This window comes from Haliotis rufescens, unplaced genomic scaffold (assembly GCF_023055435.1).
Source record: "Haliotis rufescens isolate VD_foot unplaced genomic scaffold, xgHalRufe1.0.p SCAF_112, whole genome shotgun sequence".
NCBI lineage: Eukaryota > Metazoa > Mollusca > Gastropoda > Lepetellida > Haliotidae > Haliotis > Haliotis rufescens.
The window spans coordinates 418,124-441,790 of record NW_025963794.1 but is presented as its reverse complement, the minus strand read 5'-3'; the positions used below and the strand labels follow the sequence as shown (position 1 = coordinate 441,790).

The window sequence follows — 23,667 nt, the reverse complement described above, 5'->3', positions numbered from 1 at the left end:
TTGCCTGTGTCAGAATGAGAGACGGGGAATATACAGATGTCTCACCTGTGTCAGAATGAGAGATGGGGAATATACAGATGTCTCACCTGTGTCAGAATGAGTGATGGGGAATATACAGCTGTCTCACCTGCGTCAGAATGAGAGATGGGGAATATACAGATGTCTCAACTGTGTCAGAATGAGAGGTGGGGAATATACAGATGTCTCAACTGTGTCAGAATGAGTGATGGGGAATATACAGATGTCTCAACTGTGTCAGAATGAGTGATGGGGAATATACAGCTGTCTCACCTGTGTCAGAATGAGTGATGGGGAATATACAGATGTCTCAACTGTGTCAGAATGTGAGATGGGGAATATACAAATGTCTCACCGGTGTCAGAATGAGAGATGGGAAATATGCAAATGTCTTACCTGTGTCAGAATGAGTGATGGGGAATATACAGCTGTCTCACCTGTGTCAGAATGAGAGATGGGGAATATACAGATGTCTCAACTGTGTCAGAATGAGTGATGGGGAATATACAGCTGTCTCACCTGTGTCAGAATGAGTGATGGGGAATATACAGATGTCTCAACTGTGTCAGAATGTGAGATGGGGAATATACAAATGTCTCACCGGTGTCAGAATGAGAGATGGGGAATATGCAAATGTCTTACCTGTGTCAGAATGAGTGATGGGGAATATACAGATGTCTCACCTGTGTCAGAATGTGAGATGGGGAATATACAAATGTCTCACCTGTGTCAGAATGAGTGATGGGGAATATACAGATGTCTCACCTGTGTCAGAATGTGAGATGGGGAATATACAGATGTCTCACCAGTGGTACAATGAAACATGGAGAATATAGTGATGTCTCGACTGTTTCAGAATGAGAGATGGGGAACATACAGTAGATATATCACCTGTGTCAGAATGAGAGATGGAGAATATACAGATGTCTCACCTGTGTCAGAATGAGAGATGAAGAGTATACAAATGTCTCATCTGTGTCAGAATGAGAGATGGGGAATACACAAATGTCTCACCAGTGTTACAATGAGAGATGGGAAATATACAGATGTCTCACCTGTGTCAGAATGTGAGATGGACAATATACAGATGTCTCATTTCTGCCACAATGAGAGATGGGGAATACACAGGAGATGTATCACCTCTGTCAGAATGAGAGATGGGCAAAATATGATGTCCAAAATATTCAATATTATCTTCCTTGTGAATATTTCCACATTGGATTGTAGTACAACCTTTCTCATGGACAATGTTCACTGAGCAATATAGAAGAAAAGACATCATGAGTCTTCATGTCCAATAATTCACAAATACTGTACATGAAAACTACACAACGTAGATGATGCTTCAAGTTCTTATCTTCTCAACTGCCCAAATGGGGATTTACTTGTGACTGGATGGATGTCTCCAAAACAAGAGTGAGTCAGTGAGTTGGTTTTAACGCCGTTTTAACAGTATTCCAGTTATATCACGGCATGTCAGCTTAATGTGGGAGGAATGCCCGAAGTGATGCAGGTCTCAGACGTTTACCACTTCGGTGAAACCCACGAGCACGGGTATCGTGCTGACAAACCTGGAAACATAATCGGGGCGAACCGGGACTCCAAAACAAGAAGAAGACACTGCAACTTCCTGAGCTGAAGACCTGAAAGGGGAATCGTCTGATGACATTCCCCATCATAATGCCGCTGCCAATACAGATACTTGAAGAAAAATCTACACAATAACGTCTACACGCCAAGGGTCCCAATTTACAGTGTCAATCACATAATGGCTTCTTGCAGGAAGCAGATCGTGGGATAAATCCTACAACAAAGAACAGGTCTCAAGTTTGACTTTCTCAGTAACAATCAGACAACATTTGAACACAGCCCCCAGCCCCTGGCTTCACCCCCAACTCATTGTAACATATAGGAACCTCAATGGGAATGGAGTATCTTGACTTTGTCGACATGGTGACGCCTTTCTTGAAGCGGTCTCAGAGCTATTTGACCAGACGCGACAAACCTGTTTCTATTCAACATGCCTTATTGCCAGCAAATTGGTAACACGTTGCTTCTGAATTGATACCTACTTTCAAAAAGAAGCCTCAAGCTTGTCATAAGATGGCAGAAAATGTAGCAATTCCTCAGTGTAATAACCTTTCTGGGCCCTGATAATCTTTTGTGTCTGGTTTGATGGTCCTGTCCGCCTTGGAAACTGATCAAGGAATGTCTGGGTGTTTTTTGTGCATGTTAAACTGGAATCGCCAATATTCAATTTTCCTGAAGAAATAACCTATTATATCATAAATGGTTTGAGTCTTGTGGGATGATCTCTTATTTCTTCAAGACATGCAGTTTGTCCCCCATCTCCAACACATATCATTATCATCCTTTCCCACAATAATTACCTTCTTCATCATCATCATCATCATCATCATCATCATCATCATTGGGGTCATGTGCGGCACCGCAATTAGCTGTGCAGAGTTGTGTCCCTCGGGCATGCCAGAAACCTATGATTGTGTGTTTGAAAACCGGTTCGCCACAATAATGGTACTATGATTGTCAGCACCCATGCTATTGGGTTTTACGAGGTAAACGTCAGAGAACAGCATCACTTCAGGCTTTCTCCCATATAAAGCTGACATGCTGTGATATTAATGGAATATTCTTCAAAGTGGCAAACCCAACACACTCACCCATCATCATCATCATCATCATCATCATCATCACCACCACCTATATTTTCATCAACCTACCTACATCAGTATCAATTGCTGGAATATTGCTAAAAGCGGTGTAAAACCATACTCACTCACTCACTGACTCAATACATAAGGATCATGTTCATGTGCACAGCAAAACATTGGTGATAACATGAACTCCTTACTACGCACTCAGCAACATTCAAGCTATATGACAGACAGAATGAACAACATCCCAGGCAATTGGGGGACGATGACACACAATGAAGCAAGCCACAGCCGATTCATTCAGTCACTTCTTGCAACAAGCATTGGTTGCAAGGCACCAATTCACACCAATGTTTATTTCAAAAACTCAAAGATACACATTGCAACAATCAACCTCAAACTTGTTTTTCTAAAACATCAATCTCCTCAACAATACAAAGCATGACTGATCATGCCCACCATTTCAAACACAGATCAAAATCAATTTCAACAGGCCGAATCCCTTTAACATTGCTACTCACTCCACACGATTGTGAGCTCATTACCACCCCCCTTCAGGTGGTGAGAGAACTGGAGACAGTCTAGGCACTGATGAATCTACACAGTCTACACTCTCAAGTAATGGACAGTCAGCCATGCCTGAGTGGAGACCCAAACATCACCAGATCCGGGACATTCCTTGCAATCAAATTCCTCCAAATTCAATCGTGCACTAGTTTGATTCGTTAAAATCAATTCATTCTGACAGTCCATGTTCGGAGGGGTGAATTCTGTGAAAACACGACAATTTGAAAGCTATTCAGTTGTAACCCTCTTGACAATACTGCAATCAATACACGGTCAAAGATCTTGCAAGCGGCAGGCGGCAATATGGAGGAACGTCAAAGCAATAAGTCATTCTGCGTCTAGACTTTGGTGATAACTCGATTCCCACATCACAAAAGATAACCTTAAAATTCCCCAGAAATTCTCAAGTTATTGACTCCTGGTTAATTTGTCATTTGTCAGGCCTTGTTCCATATTGATCTGGCAGACATACCTCTGTTTTACCAGGCCAAAATGGACGACAAATATAAAATGTCAGGGTCTTTTTTCTTTCAAATTTCAGACATATTTCTTTTCTGTCTAGTTTGGATTGAGCAGTTCTGGGACCCCTGACAGGGTGGTGTTTAGACAACAATATATGTTCCACTAATCGATATGCAGAAGTTGCTCAAGGAAGTGCTAATATTTCAATCGACAGATGTCACATCTGGCACAGGTTCCAGAATTTAACTTCAACTTAAATACATTCCTCAAATTTGTCATACATCACTAAATAAAACATAAAAGAAATGCAAAAGATTCTGTTGATTTGACAGATATGTTTAAACATCATGGCTAGAGTTGAGAACAGCAAACTTCAAGAGGTGAGGTGAGGTGAAATTGGGTTTAACATCGCATCCAAGATTATTGCACTTATATAGCGATGTGCATGTATGTGTGTGTGTTTGTGTGGCTGCTTGTACTAGTCCGGACTGATGCTGATTAATAAAGCTAGCTCACTGAGATACCATGCCGCAGTTTAACATGAATACCCCACTCAGACACAGTATACTGACTCCGAGCCGACCAGTCCTTGTTTTAGCCCCTTAATGCCGAGCGCCAGACAGGGTAAGAACAAGAACCATCTTTTAACGTCTTTAGGTATGATGCGGTTGGGGATCGAACCCCGGATCTTCCGCTCTCCGGGCGGACGCTCTACCACTAGACCAAGGAGGGGGTCTATAAATCAAGTCGGGACCAAACAAGCCAGTGATTGATATTGTGAGCAAAGGGAACATGTCCATGACAAAAGAAAGGAATATACAAAGAAAAGTAAATACTACAAACTACAACAAATATGGCCTTCAATGAGTCAAAGTATGGCGTTTATGACAGATATACATATATATATATCATTTCTCTGACCACTAAAGTTCGTTTCAAGGTGTCAATAGCGGCAATCTGACAGTTGTTAATGTAAGTAACTTTGAGTTCACCCTTCTACCGGTCATTTCAACCACGATTTGGCCGAAATGAATGTAATAAATATTGAATGAAATTTTAAATAAAAATGAAAAAAATAGGGTACAAACAGTCCAGATATAAAATGAACAACGAGTGAGTGAGTGAGTGAGTGAGTGAGTGAGTGAGTGAGTGAGTGAGTGAGTGAGTGAGTGAGTACGGTTTTACGCCGCTTTTAACAATATTCCATCAATATCACGGCGCGGGACACCATGTCGGGAATCGAACCCGGGTATTCGGCATGATGAGCGAACGCTTTAACCACTAGGCTACCTGACTGCCCCCTACCAACCAGAGAGTGTAACTACTATTTTGCATACTTCAGTACAGATTGTTGACATGGTATTTCCGGTGTTACTTGCTTACAGTAATAACTTTGTGTTGGGGGAAAAAAACCATCAAAACTCTTCTACCCTATGTATAAACCCCGTTAATTCTAGGTTCGAAAAACTTGACTTATACACAGCGATTCACGGTATTGAAGATTTTGATCTATCAAGAAAACAAAAGCCTGAGACCTCTTCAACATCATATAAGCAGAAAAGGGTTTTACAATTTATGTTCACACAATTTAGATAGGTATTGTGATGGCACAAATCGGGAATCGTGACAAGCCCAGAGACATGGAGAACACATTACACATTTCTAAACATTCTTCAGAAAAATGTCCACAACCTTATATCTTCCAGAGATGTTTCAATATAGTGATACAATTTAGATCAAATATATTTAAATGAAACATTAACATACTAACTAGTCTTCAAATTAACTCTACTAAAATAACCACAGTGCCAAAATGTAATAATTCATCAGAGATTACTAAATAAGATTCATTTCGGGTCACTCTACCACCAAACAGAAATACCTTGCAGTTCAAAGTCTCTGTACTAACAGTAGTTACCTCCCCTTATCTTTAACCAAACAAGACATCACATTGCAAGAACTCAAGAGTTCCAGCAAAATATGACTACCAGGAGAAGGCATAACAAGGTTGTGTTATTGATAAACATCCTGGTGTATGTCACACATGTATCAAACCTATATGTATTATCAAAGAAAATGGTGGATAAAGGCTCAATGCCACTTCTGCCAGGCAGCAGATTGGTTGGCTGGTTGGCTGGTTGCTTAACGCCGCACTCAGCAATATTCCAGATATATGACGGCGGTCTGTAAATAATCGAGTCTGGACCAGACAATCCAGTGATTGATATCATGAGCATCGATCCACACAATTGGGATCGATGACATGTATCAACCAAGTCAGCGAGCCTGACCACCCGATCCCGTTAGTCACCGTTTACGACAAGCATAGTCACCTTTTACGGCAAGCATGGGTTGCTGAAGACCTATTCTACCCCTGAATCTTCAGGGGTCCCAGGCAGTTTACATATTGCACAAGTAAATGTTCCATATACCACAACCTCTAAGTTTACCCTACCCAAGGAGCCTGTCAATAGTCTTGACAGACAAGTAGTTGATTCCATGAGCAATAAACCAACGCCATCGACGTATGACACAGATTTATCTTGGATTCAAAACTAAGTGCCCATGATAGGTAAATTGAGGGGAAATGTGGCTATTGTCAAAAATTGTAATATTTTTCCTGTTCTTATTCTCATAAATTTTGAGGATTGGGATTTTTTTTAAATTCAAATTTGGAACTTGCTGAGGACTTGGGGCCAAATATCGGCCTCTGAGCAGGTGTAGATACATCCCTGTAGTAAAAGACCCAAACCATCCGATCCCCATTTTAGCAGATCCTAATCACAAGCATCAGGTCTGCCCTGGAATCCCTACAGGTAGCTATGACGTGAGTGAGTTTGGTTTTACGCTTATTTGAACAGTAGTAAATGACAAGGGAGGAAAATCTGAAGTCATGTAGATCTTAGATTTATACTTCTTTGCCAAAACTCAAGCGCATCATGACAAACCTAGACACATAATTAGCGCGAGTTTCAAACTCACTATCATTGGCAAACTTGGATTTCTGGCAAGACTTTGGGATGCAACTCTGCACATCAAATTGCGGCTCTTCAGAAAACTAGGCACTCTATACCCATGTCATGGCTTGAGATAAAGAATCTTCAGTGTGTGGCCGTTAGGTCCTTAACAAAAGCCATATACTGAAGTTATTTCAAACAAAGTTAACACTTAATATACTGAAGTTATTTCAAACAAAGTTAACACTTAATATACTGAAGTTATTTCAAACAAAGTAAACACTAAATATACTGAAGTTATTTCAAACAAAGTTAACACTTAATATACTGAAGTTATTTCAAACAAAGTTAACACTTAATATACTGAAGTTATTTCAAACAAAGTTAACACTAAATATACTGAAGTTATTTCAAACAAGGTTAACACTAAATATACTGAAGTTATTTCAAACAAAGTTAACACTAAATATACTGAAGTTATTTCAAACAAAGTTAACACTTAACATACTGAAGTTATTTCAAACAAAGTTAACACTAAATATACTGAAGTTATTTCAAACAAAGCTAACACTAAATATACTGAAGTTATTTCAAACAAAGTTAACACTAAATATACTGAAGTTATTTCAAACAAAGTTAACACTTAATATACTGAAGTTATTTCAAACAAAGTTAACACTTAATATACTGAAGTTATTTCAAACAAAGCTAACACTTAATATACTGAAGTTATTTCAAACAAAGTTAACACTAAATATACTGAAGTTATTTCAAACAAAGCTAACACTTAATATACTGAAGTTATTTCAAACAAAGTTAACACTAAATATACTGAAGTTATTTCAAACAAAGCTAACACTTAATATACTGAAGTTATTTCAAACAAAGTTAACACTTAACTCTTTCAACACCGTAGGCCGGTTATCCGGCCAAGAAGCATCGAGTCCCCAGACACCGCAGGCCGGTTATCCGGCCAAGCCGTAGTCACGTCAAAATAGTATATATTTTTATGGACCTACCTGTAATGTCATTCATTTGTTAAATCTATCCCATTTCACAATGTCTGAAATACATATTCCATTTCAATTTAACATTTTTTATCGTAAAATTAAAAAATTATTCACTATTTCTCGCGATGTTATTGAAAATAAAATTCTCGGACACACATTTCGACAACGGGTCCACATCGAACACGTCAAAGAGGAAAATAAAGATGTTTTAAACAAATCTTTAAATATATTATACAAAGTAATAAATAAAATCAACAAAAATATATCTAAAAGTAATCAAACTTACATCTAAGTTATTATTTCCATCTTTTCGTGCGATCGCGTGTAATGTAGCCTAAGTCAAATGACATCTCGGCTTTCGTCGCCTTGAATTCTCGGCTCGGACACGATGTTTAATGCAAAAATATATGCATGAAAAATCTTTGTCACAGCTCATAACCTAGCACGAAAACATTCACGAAGTTCCATATTTTTAATATATATCGTGATTTCCTGCTCAAAACGTTCAGAATAACACGATTTAACAAAATTCTTTCGCAAACTTCTGCAATTTATCGAACACGAGCTTGGTATCACAGCTGTAATTTGATTGGCTGCCTTAGGTCACGTGCTCAAAATTGACCAATCACGAAACTTGTAGCAGATTTCAGCAAGAAAGCGTCATTAGAAACCAATTTTAATCCAATGAAATCGCTTGTTATAACTACGAAAAAAAACCAGTCGATGTTACGAGCGTGTAGATGAAGGAATAAGCTTTCCAGCGATGTGTCATATGCCATTCTTCGACGAACGTGTTATTCATACGAAACCTCGAAAACGGGGGTATTTCTTCACTTTAATGAGCGGACAGTCGCTGTTATCGGGAAATGGGTGATGACAGAAACTATTTATAATTCTTTTTAAAATGATTTTCCAATTACGTAAACAATGAAAATAAAACAGAAATAGGTACGTGGATATTATGAAATCATATATTTGCCGAAAATCGTCAAGTTTTCGCTTCCTTGGATGTTAACAACGTGTTAGCGTACATTTTTTATTTACAACGAATTTAATTAAGTTGTAAATGCATTATTTTAAATAATTTGAAAAATATAACTTTCAAATTTATAAACCATAGGATCAGACCTTTCAAATGGTGTATAACATGTAGTAGCAAATATATTTTACAAGCAGGTATTTTCTTTGATAAATGTTGGCTTCATCTATCACACAAGAGTCTCTGGGAACTCGGTGTCCCAGCAGTAAACACTTCTGGTTGACTGGTGTTGAAAGAGTTAATATACTGAAGTTATTTCAAAAGAAAGTTAACACTAAATATACTGAAGTTATTGCAAACAAAGTTAACACTAAATATACTGAAGTTATTTCAAACAAAGTTAACACTAAATATACTGAAGTTATTTCAAACAAAGCTAACACTAAATATACTGAAGTTATTTCAAACAAAGTTAACACTAAATATACTGAAGTTATTTCAAACAAAGTTAACACTAAATATACTGAAGTTATTTCAAACAAAGTTAACACTAAATATACTGAAGTTATTTCAAACAAAGTTAACACTAAACATACTGAAGTTATTTCAAACAAAGTTAACACTTAATATACTGAAGTTATTTCAAACAAAGTTAACACTTAATATACTGAAGTTATTTCAAACAAAGTTAACACTAAACATACTGAAGTTATTTCAAACAAAGCTAACACTAAATATACTGAAGTTATTTCAAACAAAGTTAACACTTAACATACTGAAGTTATTTCAAACAAAGTTAACACTAAATATACTGAAGTTATTTCAAACAAAGTTAACACTTAACATACTGAAGTTATTTCAAACAAAGTTAACACTAAATATACTGAAGTTATTTCAAACAAAGTTAACACTAAATATACTGAAGTTATTTCAAACAAAGTTAACACTTAACATACTGAAGTTATTTCAAACAAAGTTAACACTAAATATACTGAAGTTATTTCAAACAAAGTTAACACTTAATATACTGAAGTTATTTCAAACAAAGTTAACACTAAATATACTGAAGTTATTTCAAACAAGGTTAACACTAAATATACTGAAGTTATTTCAAACAAAGTTAACACTAAATATACTGAAGTTATTTCAAACAAAGTTAACACTAAATATACTGAAGTTATTTCAAACAAAATTAACACTTAACATACTGAAGTTATTTCAAACAAAGCTAACACCAAATATACTGAAGTTATTTCAAACAAAGTTAACACTAAATATACTGAAGTTATTTCAAACAAAGTTAACACTAAATATACTGAAGTTATTTCAAACAAAGTTAACACTAAATATACTGAAGTTATTTCAAACAAAGTTAACACTAAATCTACTGAAGTTATTTCAAACAAAGTTAACACCAAACATACTGAAGTTATTTCAAACAATGTTAACACTAAATATACTGAAGTTATTTCTAACAAAGTTAACACTAAACATACTGAAGTTATTTCAAACAAAGTTAACACTAAACATACTGAAGTTATTTCAAACAAAGTTAACACTAAACATACTGAAGTTATTTCAAACAAAGTTAACACTAAATATACTGAAGTTATTTCAAACAAAGTTAACACTAAATATACTGAAGTTATTTCTAACAAAGTTAACACTAAACATACTGAAGTTATTGCAAACAAAGCTAACACTAAATATACTGAAGTTATTTCAAACAAAGCTAACACTAAATATACTGAAGTTATTTCAAACAAAGTTAACACTAAATATACTGAAGTTATTTCTAACAAAGTTAACACTAAACATACTGAAGTTATTGCAAACAAAGCTAACACTAAATATACTGAAGTTATTGCAAACAAAGCTAACACTAAATATACTGAAGTTATTTCAAACAAAGTTAACACTAAACATACTGAAGTTATTTCAAACAAAGTTAACACTAAATATACTGAAGTTATTTCAAACAAAGTTAACACTAAATATACTGAAGTTATTTCTAACAAAGTTAACACTAAACATACTGAAGTTATTGCAAACAAAGCTAACACTAAATATACTGAAGTTATTTCAAACAAAGCTAACACTAAATATACTGAAGTTATTTCAAACAAAGTTAACACTAAATATACTGAAGTTATTTCTAACAAAGTTAACACTAAACATACTGAAGTTATTGCAAACAAAGCTAACACTAAATATACTGAAGTTATTGCAAACAAAGCTAACACTAAATATACTGAAGTTATTTCAAACAAAGCTAACACTAAATATACTGAAGTTATTTCAAACAAAGTTAACACTAAACATACTGAAGTTATTTCAAACAAAGTTAACACTAAATATACTGAAGTTATTTCAAACAAAGTTAACACTAAACATACTGAAGTTATTTCAAACAAAGTTAACACTAAATATACTGAAGTTATTTCAAACAAAGTTAACACTAAATATACTGAAGTTATTTCAAACAAAGTTAACACTTAATATACTGAAGTTATTTCAAACAAAGTTAACACTAAATATACTGAAGTTATTTCAAACAAAGTTAACACTAAACATACTGAAGTTATTTCAAACAAAGTTAACACTAAATATACTGAAGTTATTTCAAACAAAGTTAACACTAAATATACTGAAGTTATTTCAAACAAAGTTAACACTTAATATACTGAAGTTATTTCAAACAAAGTTAACACTAAATATACTGAAGTTATTTCAAACAAAGTTAACACTAAATATACTGAAGTTATTTCAAACAAAGTTAACACTAAATATACTGAAGTTATTTCAAACAATGTTAACACTAATGACACTGAGCACAAAACTTTTATCCACCTCAACCTTCAAAATGGCCCCTGTTACTTGTGTTTTAAAACGTAATCCCAAGGCATAGAGAGGCTTTGCTATGGACTGTCCTAGCAACTGTACAACAAGTCATTACCTCAGGGAGATTTCACAGGAGAAATTACGATGGAATGTGATGAATATTTCCATGCAAAGATTAGATACAATCATTTTATTTTCGACATTTTTTAATGCTTTAAGTTTAAAGAAAGTTTGACAATTCCCATCCATTCTAGTAGGCTTAAGAGATTACGCTAAAAGCATCTATTTGTGATTGTATTTTGATTCATGAATTTCAGAATTATGTAAACTAGTTTTATTGTACAAGTTTTGAAGCATCCTCACATTCTAATATTGATTTTCTTCTTAAATTTCAATAAATACTCACACAAATTTCACTTAACAAAATTGAATACTTCAGCTTTTTGTATTTCAATGTATCCAAAATAGAAGCAAGTCTCTGCAGGGCACATCATATAGAGCCATAAATCTGTTTGAATATTGACAAAAATCTGTTTCAAAATGTATTTATTTGTTAATACACTTTGAATTTTTGAAAATATTATTCTTTTATGAATCAGCTCTAGCTAAATCAATGTCATCCAATGATAAGGCCAATTGACGCAAGTACAGATATTAGTTATGGCCTTCAAAATTAGGCTTCCCTCACTTACACAAGAGGCTCTAAAACTGTCAAAATCTTTTTGAAATAATTTGTTGCACTGAACATATGAACATAGAAAAGAAACGATAATGGTTATTCATACACCAATAGTTTCACCTTGTCCTTTTTGAAACAAAGAGGTCAGAATCTTAATTAAGATTATTCTTTCAGCTGATTAAGAACTAATCGGAACTGATGATGTATTCTTTACTGCAAAAGGTAGACACCCCGAACACACACTTCATCATTGCTGATCCAATTGGTGAGAATCCTCTGTTTTTCCTGTTGGCATTTCGACTCACGTTCACCACCAAACCCTTTTTTCAGTGATACCCAACCTTTCAGATAATCCATCGCCAAATCAATAAGTCCAAGGCAAAATAATTACCAGTTCGAAAACAGAAGTATGGAGTTTGAAGCAACATGTTACTACACAATGTCCATTACTTTTGGCCACCGACAATTCACTGCCCTAATTACGACTGTTGAGTGCTGTGAAAAAGCTGCTTTTTCCTAATTGGTTCCGAAGATGAGCAGTTGAAATGTCTTCAGACCATTTCTACACACAACAGTGTCAGTGGGGCGTTCCTGTACAATAGTTTTTTCTAACCAATCTGCCTGTAATGGATCGCGAAACTAGACCTTGAGCTTATGAAAGAATCTTTGATTTTCTCATGGCTAGTGGAACTGAAGATAAGAAGCTGATTGAACTCAAGAAATGTTAGTGCCATATATTTTTTTCATTTATTTACGGTGAAAATTCTAATAGATTTTATTTCAATTGATTAGAAGTTTTTATTTCACATTGAATTATTTCAGATTCTGTGAAGATATGCCCGACTATATGAGATAGGGATCTTCATCAACTGTTATGAAAGGGTTTTGGAAAAGACCATTTTCACAGAAAACATTTTCCACAGATATGAAATGATTTTGGAAGAGCTTTGCGCTGTGATTTTCTCCACATATCATATTCAAATTGATTACAAAACACTCAGCAGAACAATCTCCACCCACGTTTACCATGGAGTCAACTTTTGCCCATATTTCTATTTCATGAAACTAACGAATGCCAAAGTTAACAATATTAAGACCATCAAGCATTCACAAAAGAAAGTATAAAAATCTGAACAAACCATTGAGGTCATGATAACTTCATCAAACATAACTATAGGTCGCTGTGACCTGTAACTGTTCTCAGAGAAGAACTTGCTGATGCAGTTTTGTACTGTCTATTATTGTTGCCATTGTAATCAATCACAGACAGCTTCTGCAACAAAATAATACCAGTACACAGCAACCTCCATCCCCAGTATCAGGAGCAGAAATAGTAGCAGGGCTGATCTCTTAAACCATCAGTGCCACTGTCACCACCATCAGTGCCGCTTTTACCACCATCAGCGCCACTCTCACAACATCAGCGCCATTCTCACCACCATCAGCGCCATTCTCACCCCCATCTTTGCCACTCTCACACCATCGGTGCCACTCTCACCACCATTGGTGCCACTCTCACCACCAACAGTGCTGCTGTCACCACCATCAGCGCCGCTCTCACACCATCTGTGCCGCTGTCACCACCATCAACGCCACTCTTACACCATCAGTGCCACTCTCACCACCATCAGTGCCACTCTCACCACCATCAGTGCCACTCTCACACCATCAATGCCACTCTCACCACCATCAGCGCCTCTCTTACCACCATCAGTGCCATTCTCACCACCATCAGCGCCACTCTCACCACCACTCTCACCACCATCAGCGCCGCTTTCACACCATCAGCGCCACTTTCACCACCATCAGCGCCACTGTCACACCATCAGCACCACTCTCACCATCATCAGCACCACTCTCACCACCATCAGCACCACTGTCACCACCATCAGCGCCACTGTCACCACCATCAGCACCACTGTCACCACCATCAGCGCCACTCCCACACAATCAGCGCCACTGTCACACCATCAGCGCCGCTCTCACACCATCAGCACCACTCTCACCACCATCAGCACCACTCTCACACCATCAGCGCCGCTCTCACACCATCAGCACCGCTCTCACACCATCAGCACCACTCTCACCTCCATCAGCGCCACTCTCACCACCATCAGCACCACTGTCACCACCATCAGCACCACTCTCACCTCCATCAGCGCCACTCTCACCACCATCAGCGCCACTCTCACACCATCAGCGCCACTCTCACCATCATCAGCACCACTCTCACCACCACTCACACCATCATCAGCACCACTCTCACACCATCAGCACCACTTTCACCTCCATCAGCACTACTCTCACCACCACTCTCACCACCACTCACACACCATCAGCGCCACTTTCATCACCATCAGCACCACTCTCACCATCATCAGCGCCACTCTCACCACCATCAGCGCCACTCTCACCACCATCAGCGCCACTCTCACCACCACTCACACCACCATCAGCACCACTCACACCACCATCAGCACCACTCTCACCACCATCAGCGCCACTCTCACCACCATCAGGGCCACTCTCACCACCATTCACACCACCATCATCGCCACTATCACCACCATCAGCACCACTCTCACCATCATCAGCGCCACTCTCACCACCATCAGCGCCACTCTCACCACCATCAGCGCCACTCTCACCACCATCAGCGCCACTCTCACCACCACTCACACCACCATCAGCACCACTCACACCACTATCAGCACCACTCTCACCACCATCAGCACCACTCTCACCATCATCAGCGCCACTCTCACCATCATCAGCGCCACTCTCACCACCATCAGGGCCACTCTCACCACCATCAGGGCCACTCTCACCACCATCAGGGCCACTCTCACCACCATCAGGGCCACTCTCACCATCATCAGCGCCACTCTCACCACCACTCACACCACCATCAGTGCCACTCTCACCACCACTCACACCACTATCAGCACCACTCTCACCATCACTGCCATTCCCACACCATCTACCACCGTCACCGTCACTGAGACATCTGACAGCAAGCATATGCATCAAGATATTTTTTCTTTGTATCACTGAGCAATTCTGGGCGCAGTTAAACTCCAGCGTCATTTTCCTACTTGCGTTCTGATGGCAAGTGAAGAGAATGTGGCAGATTGTCCTTGTCACCTCTAAGGACCACTTCTCTTGCCATGTGGCCAGGTTAATGGCTTGGAATGACTGAATGGGGAATAAATGGATTCACATGTTGGCAAAAGTAACACTCCGTATGACCTGGGGTTTCAAATAACACAAACCTTCAAGTCATCTTTTATCAACACAAAAACTCATACCTTGTAAACTTTGAATTCTGAAAGAGCTCATTAAGTGTCATTTCCTGTTTGATTTGGATATTCTTTCAGATGTATGACAAATAATCGGAATGTTTACTTCAAGCAAAAATGTCAAATAAGGGATTGTGTGTGATGTAACTCAAAAGTGATCCACTTCTATCATGAAATGTGAGTCAAATGTGAGAGGCAAGCCTGAAGGGATGCAGGTTGTCGACATTTTCAATTTTGATGAAATCCATGACTTCAGTTATGGTGATGACAAACCTAAAAACATAATCAGGACAAACTGGGACTTGTTGGTTCTGGCCTGCCTTAAGGTATGAAACTCTGCACAGCGACTTTGAAGAAATCCATGAGCTCAGGTTTGGTGCTGGACAGACCAAGCATCATAATGAGGGCAATGGTGGGACTAGAACTCAGAACATGCAGGTCATGCAATTCCTTGTCTTGTGAGTGAGTGAGTTGGGTTTAGGACCACTTTTTCAGCAGTATGTTAGTTATATGACGGCACGTCAGCTTTATGTTGGATGAAAGCCTGAAGTGATTCAAATCTTCAGTGAAACCTACGAGTACAGGTATGGTGCTGACAAACCCAGAAACATGATCATGGTGAACCAGGATTAGAACCCAGGATCATAGGTTTCTGGCACACCTGAAGGAAAACACTCACAGCAGACCGAATTAAGACACCTTTGATGACTGGGCCAACTGTGCTGGGATTTGAACTTATGACATGTAGATCAGGGCTGCTAATGGTACTGTATAGTGAATTACGGTGCCTTATAGACAGTCCGCATTCAAACATCAAAGGAAAGAAGAGTCAGCAAATGCAACGAAATCTGGTTAATCAGGACTTTGTGATGCTGAAAATAAAACATCTACTCTAACATGTGGAGCAGTATGACTACAATTTCACGACAATCCAGCTGTCTGGATGAATGAGGTTCCAGTGTATAAGGACAGAACATTTGATAAAGAGACAAATAGTGCATAACTTTGAACACTAAACCTGATGAATTCAAACAAACATTATCATGGCAAAATCATATTTCATACTTTGTCCTGAGACCAGAATCATAGATATATTTTGTCAGCAATATCACAGCCATATTACAGCGGACATTGGAGGGTGATCAGGCCTACAGCAAGCTAACCAGAGGTTGATAGTGTGAGCATGTTGCTCTGTACGATGACACACCAAACCAACAGATCCCAGCTGACAGTTTGTCCTCATAGACAGTTGGCACTGCTAAGTGCTATTCTTGCTGACCAAGTCCCCATTGTCACATTTAAAAATAGGTATGGCATGCTGGGAGCATTTCTGTCTCAGAATTGCCACAGGGCACAATTAATTACATAGATGATATCACTGACCACCATGTCGGAAGACTTGTCAAGGCCAGTGGGAGGGAATGCTTCTTCCTGGCGATCTTCCGCCTTTTCAATTGGTTCTTCTCCGTCAACGTTAACCTCCACTTCACCAATAACTTGCTCAGACTCGCCACTGATTGGTCCCCTGGCAACAACAATCTCCACCAATCCCTGGGCGTTTTGAAGAATGCGTATAGCCTCAGTATGGGAGATGTCTAGAGGCTGACCATCGATGGCAAGAATTTGGTCTCCCTCCCGTAGGCGCCCATCTCTGGAAACACAAGATTTGAAAATAAAGCAACAGTTAAAACAATATATCATACTTCTCAAGCTTCTGTAGTCTATAAATACACAAGTGTCTCTTAAAGGGTAAGATATATAAAAGGATACGTCCACAAGAATATTCTCGATCTCTGTTCTATAATTCCAGGCATATATTTGACGCCGAGATTGAACACATACAATCAATGAGCAGGATCGGAAAAGTGATGGTGAAAACATATGTGTTTTGTATATTTTTGACAAAAGAAATATTTCATTGGCCGATCATAACTTTCCCACATACAAATGTGCACATGGACTTTCCCAAACGACACATAGTCTTTTGTTTGTTTGTTTGCTGTTTACACATCACTCAGCAATATTCCAGTCAGTATATAATAGAGTATGAACCAGACAATCCAGTGACTGACATCATGAGCATCAATCCATGGAGTGAGAGAGTGAGTTGGGTTTAATGCCACTTTTAACAGTATTCCAGTTATATCACGGCATGTCAGCTTATTGTTTTGAGGAAAGCCCGAAGTGATGCAGGTCTCAGACGTTTACCACTTCGGTGAAACCCACGAGCACGGGCATGGTGCTGACAAACCTAGAAACATAATCTAGGCGAACAGGAATTCGAACCCACAATCATAGGTTTCTGGCGTGCCCAAGGGACACAACTGTGCACAGCCAATCGCAGGGCCTTAGATGACTGGGCCACCCGTGTCACTTCAATCCGTGGAATCGGGATAGGATAACATGTATCAACCAAGTTACCTCTATCAAGAGTTTGCCCTGCACTGGAGTTTCCCATTCACAGACTGCTTCCCAAATCTCTTTGTACCAACCTCAGTGATAAACACACAAACATCCCTGAACTGCGCCTTTTAACAACACCTGTGTCTTCACACAGAGCAAGGTAAATGTGTATCCCATCTGTGAAATATGCTCCCATGCAATTAAAAAAGACAAAAATATTCAACTCAAACAACTGTTCCTTTCCATCAGAACATTCTGTACCAAAAACTATTTCAATAAAGTTCTTGACTGTGAGTCGGTGGATATGATCTTGGAAATATTTTGTACATATTACTTGACATCCAAAATGAATGACCTTGCATTTTGAACACACTGTACTATAAACAGTTTCAACAAAAGTGAATGGCTGTGAGTGGGTGGATATAATCTCGGTCATATTTCGGCAATCTTGGATGACATTCTGGTCCTTCCATGCCTAGCCCGAGGATTACTGCACAAGCCACAGCAGGAAATTGGTGTTCCTGTCCCTGCCTATCTATCTGGGCTCCATTGTATGGCTACAAAGACACTCCCTTTCTACGCTACATCTCCAGAGCTGGAAGGTTTCAGGGCCTGGTTAAAATTTCCCTCTCTCCGCTGCAGTCCTCTCATACTGATCTCACTAACTGATCCAATGCTTAAGGGAAATTGGTGCTCAGTACATCAGTACAGGGTTTGACCATTCCATGTAGGGTCAAGTAGTACGATGAAGACAAGCAACAAATATTCTCATTCAAAACATATTTTGCCAGTTACAGGAAATAATATATTCCAACAACTAAAGGAAAATATGCATTTGAAGATGTACATTAGTTTTGTGAACATGATCTATAAAATGGACATGTTTGATTAAAATATATACTGACACATATGAAAACACATACTGTATTCAATGTAATACGCGCGCAGGGCGCACTCAAAATTACTTATAGGGAGCTCTTATTAGAATATTATTTTGGTGAAAAAACAGAGTTGAAAGATAAATTTTGTGGTTTATGCTGACAGCCTGAAATGTTTATATACAACAGATATATTTTTCCAGAATGTAATTGCCCGTAATTAAGGGTGCATGTAGCACACGAGTGCATATTATACGCGAATAAATAAGTCTTATGTACATTGATCAATCGGAAGGGGTGCTAAATGAGATTGTTCACTTGCCAACATATAAGCAAATATCGCCGTGGGCGCTTATTAGAGCAGGGCGCTTATTACGTCGAATACAGTAGTGGAATTTGGGAAATAATTTTCAGAACAGAACACAGAACACAAAGAACTTAGTATGTGGTAGCGAGGTCTGAAGGCATGCAACATTTCAATCCTCATTCACGTTGTCACACGTGGACATAATTTTTTAAGTTTCCAGCCACTTGTTACTCCAGCATCAAAACCCATTCAGTGTTTTTAAAGTGATTAAGTACATATCATCCCCAAGTTTTCCCAAGTCAAATTACTCATAAAAAAGACCTATTTGTCGATACTTTTCATCCAGGACACAAGACATGGTTTCATTTTTATACATTAGTAATGAATAGTGAATGAGTCACAATAGTTTTTTCTCCCATGCTTTTTTTCACAAAAAGTTGTTTTTCTCTCTATTATTCCATTATTTTACCAACCTCCCCCTTCCCCCATTAATTTTCCTCTTTCCATCTTGTCTATTCATCTGTTTCCAAACTCGTCCGTGATTACCTCGGCTACACTACCTTATGCTTGACCTCTTTGTCCATTATGCTCGGAGAATGGCCTATCGATCTCTCATCTCAATCAATCACCCAAAATATCTCCAGTAGGCAATTATCAAATCCTGCCACAACATTCCTTTACTTTCTAAAGCAGTATTTTATTCAAAATCCATCCCATATGTTCGCTCAAATGTACTGAATATCACAACAGAGTTTTCATAACATGCAAAGCAATGCACCTAATGGATTGGCACGGCATCTTAACCAATTTTCTTCAAATTTGCATACAGCAAACCTTTGTTATCTTCAAAGGACCAAAATCAATGATTGCTCCCAAACAACACTATATTGATTACACAAAGCAGTAAAAAAGAACCTCTGGTATATCTGATACTCGTTATGATAAACTAAGTGTAATAATTTCTCCGTAGTGCGAGAGAGGGTGTCGTACTCTCGCTCGTAAACACTGCCAACACAATATCACTGCATGTATATTTCTAATAAGACCAGAACCAACCTGAAAGATGCACAGTTTCCAAACTCTTAACATGATTTGAAATCACCAGAGGTTCCTGTGAAGCAACGTAAGATCATTTCTACATCAAATTACTCTGTCAAGTCTGAAGCGAAATGTCTGAATAAGACGGAACAGTTTTTATTCATGCCTCCATATTTGCATATTTATGAAATAATGCTTCCTTTTATTTCTCGAGTGTAATTTCCACTTTCCAATGTTTCCCATAAAACTTATCTTGTGTCTCGGTATAGACACCTAAGACAATACACATTGTTCCATTTCATCCTGTTTGATGTATGGGCTGCTGAAAGATAATGTCGACGGTAAAACACCTTCTCTTTGTATTCCCCCAAAAGAAACACTTTTGCCCATCAATATTTATCAACTTGCTACTTTTGAAAGACAAATTTTTTTCTACAGTTAATAAAAATGTTACATTTTTAAACAATTGTTTTGGAGTAACAATTTAAAATGAAAAAAACATTTGATATTTTCCAAATGATGAATGCTTTCAAGACAATATGATGTCATCCATTATTCAAGTACACTGACAGCAACATGAAGCCTCCTATCAGGATGAATTGTCAAGCACAAAAAGCAATATTTTTCTTTGTATGATTGTAATTTATGGTTACAATTACATCCCTATGACTGTTTCACATATACCTCCATGCTTCTTGCAATTTGGCACCTTTCTTTTGGTCATTTGGAATAATGTAAGAATTAGGCAAGCCTAAGGGCACATATAAATTCTATAAATTGGAAATTACTTGATTCTGATTGGTCAATTAGAGGTTGTCAAATCACAATAAACCCCTCTGATTGAAACAGCCAATTTGACGACCACATCACTGTGGAATTATTATTCATAGAATAGTACTTTTTTCAGACAAAGTCTCTAGGCATATTTAAATAATTATATCTACAATTGTAGGTGACAAAATGCAAAGTTACGGTTACTACAATATTCAAAGGATGTGTGGCCATGATTTCGTGCCACTAGACTACAGAGGCGTTACAACAGACATGGTAGTAATGTAGACTTATGACAGTCTTAGCGCTAAGAGTGCCGTAACGCCCATTCTTTAACAAGACTCATGACAGTCTAACACTAAGAGTGCCATATCTCCCATTCCTTGGCATAAACACATGCCAGCTGCCATGATAACATGGCTGAGTTGAACAAGGCTCAGGTCACAGCTGCAGGAATCCATCCATGTTCAATTCATATTGTCCCCCAATCCCCATGGGGAGGGGTGCCTGGAGGGGTAAGGGAACCAATTCTTCAACAACTTCCCTGAGGGCCCTCCTTATAGAACAAGCAAGTGAGTGAACTTACCATTGTGTAAATGTGAATGAATTTTCAGGGTTCTATACAAACTGGTCTGCTTGATCTGGGAGACAAAACGGAAGCAACAGCAATTAAGGATTGTGTTCCTCCACACCTATGTGCTAGTGATTAATGGATATGACTCCATTGGGCTCTTACCAGTCTGGAGTCCCTGAAAGTCATTCTACTACCACTGCAGTAGCTTCTCCGGCTGTTCAAGAGGCCGGCCTGGTAAGGTTTGGTCAATAGTGACCAGTTTCAGTCGGGCAGAGGGGGGTTAAATGTTGACATTTCTCCTGGGTGGTGAGTGTTAACTATATCACTTGAGCAAACTAGCAGCCTGGTTTAAGCTGGAACATTCACTGGCAATCAAGTCCTGATGGTCTTTGAAAGGCATTTAGAAGTGATACACATAAGGAAGAGAATTTATGGATGTCAACTTCTTTATTGTGAGGAACACAACATTTCGTGGTATATACTTACTCCTTCATCAGGTGAATGAAGGAGTAAGCATATACTCCGAAACGTTAAAATAACATAGAAGTTGACATCCATTAATTCTCTTCCTTAAGTCCTGAAGGGTCTGTACTTGCATAACCACTGCCAGCTGTGTCTCAATCTTGGGGTTCGTACTTATTTTACCAGTCAACTCTGTCTCAGACCTGAGACTCAGTACTTATATAACCTGTCAACTCTGTCTCAGACCTGAGACTCAGTACTTATATAACCTGTCAACTCTGTCTCAGACCTGAGACTCAGTACTTATATAACCTGTCAACTGTCTCAGACCTGAGATACAGTACTTATATAACCTGTCAACTCTGTCTCAGACCTGAGACTCAGTACTTATATAACCTGCCAAGTCTGTCTCAGACCTGAGACACAGTACTTACATAACCTGTCAACTGTCTTAGACCTGAGACTCAGTACTTATATAACCTGCCACGTCTGTCTCAGACCTGAGACACAGTACTTATATAACCTGTCAACTCTGTCTCAGACCTGAGACTCAGTACCGTATATCGCTGTGTATAAGGCGACCCTACGTACAAGACGACCCCCCTATACACGCCTTCAAAATCAACCCAAAATCCTATACTCCGTGTATAAGGCGACCTGGAATGAAGCACATCACAAGTGCGCACACAAACCTTATATATGCAATAAAAATATGTTTATCTTGCGTTGTTTTTTCTACGATGATTGGTCGCATGTGTAAATCCAGCACATGTTGCCATTTTGTGTTTACACTGTACGACCCCAAATTGGTGCCCGTAAAATAAAATTCATTTATGAAGTAATAACATATAAGAGACAATGGTGAGTAATTTAATCGCCAATTAACTATGTTGTAACTAACTAGACTTATGTTTGCTTCACATTCAGCGTGTTTGTTCCACAATCACTTATACACACCGTCTCCAACAGTTGTTAATACAACTGTAAAAACAGCGGGAATTGATTTAAGCTTCACCGGTTATCACATGTTAGGTCACATGTGCAATATGCAAATGCTTACCGGTACTTCCGGCTCTCTACTCACGGATGTTGATTGTTTTACCGTGTCAGCTGGTTTGACAATCTGCATCGAGGCGAGGGTCATTTCAACTTTATTTGCAGAAATTATTAAACCTTATTCAAGGAAAAGAGCTACAAGTCATGTTTATGTATGGAAATAGCTATTGGAAAAGTTATTTAGAACGAAAAGCAAAGATTTATTGTCAAATGCTGGGCTGGCTATCGGACGCCGGTTGACATCGCCAGTGGAAAAAAATGTGAGATCTTCGACTCCGTGTATAAGACGACCCCCCCTTCTTAACCCCCTCATTTTAGGTACGAAAAACTCGCCTTATACACAGCGATATACGGTACTTATATAACCTGTCAACTCTGTCTCAGACCTGAGACTCAGTACTTATATAACCTGCCAAATCTGTCTCAGACCTGAGACTCAGTACTTATATAACCTGCCAAGTCTGTCTCAAACCTGAGACTCAGTACTTATATAACCTGCCAAATCTGTCTCAGACCTGAGACTCAGTACTTATATAACCTGTCAACTGTCTCTGACCTGAGACTCAGTACTTATATAACCTGTCAACAGTCTCAGACCTGAGATACAGTACTTACATAACCTGTCAACTCTGTCCAAACCTGAGACTCAGTACTTATATAACCTGCCAAGTCTGTCTCAAACCTGAGACTC

General features: G+C 38.5%; 1 protein-coding gene across 1 annotated transcript in view; it reads right to left on the bottom strand.

The window, feature by feature from the left end:
- The window catches only part of LOC124134560 (multiple PDZ domain protein-like), a 314,294-nt gene that overhangs the window by 215,221 nt on the left and 75,406 nt on the right, over positions 1–23,667 (bottom strand). Inside the window, exon 6 of the mRNA XM_048393058.1 lies at positions 16,871–17,138. Within this exon, the coding sequence (XP_048249015.1) occupies positions 16,871–17,138 (268 nt within the window). The remainder of the gene's footprint in view (positions 1–16,870; positions 17,139–23,667) is intronic.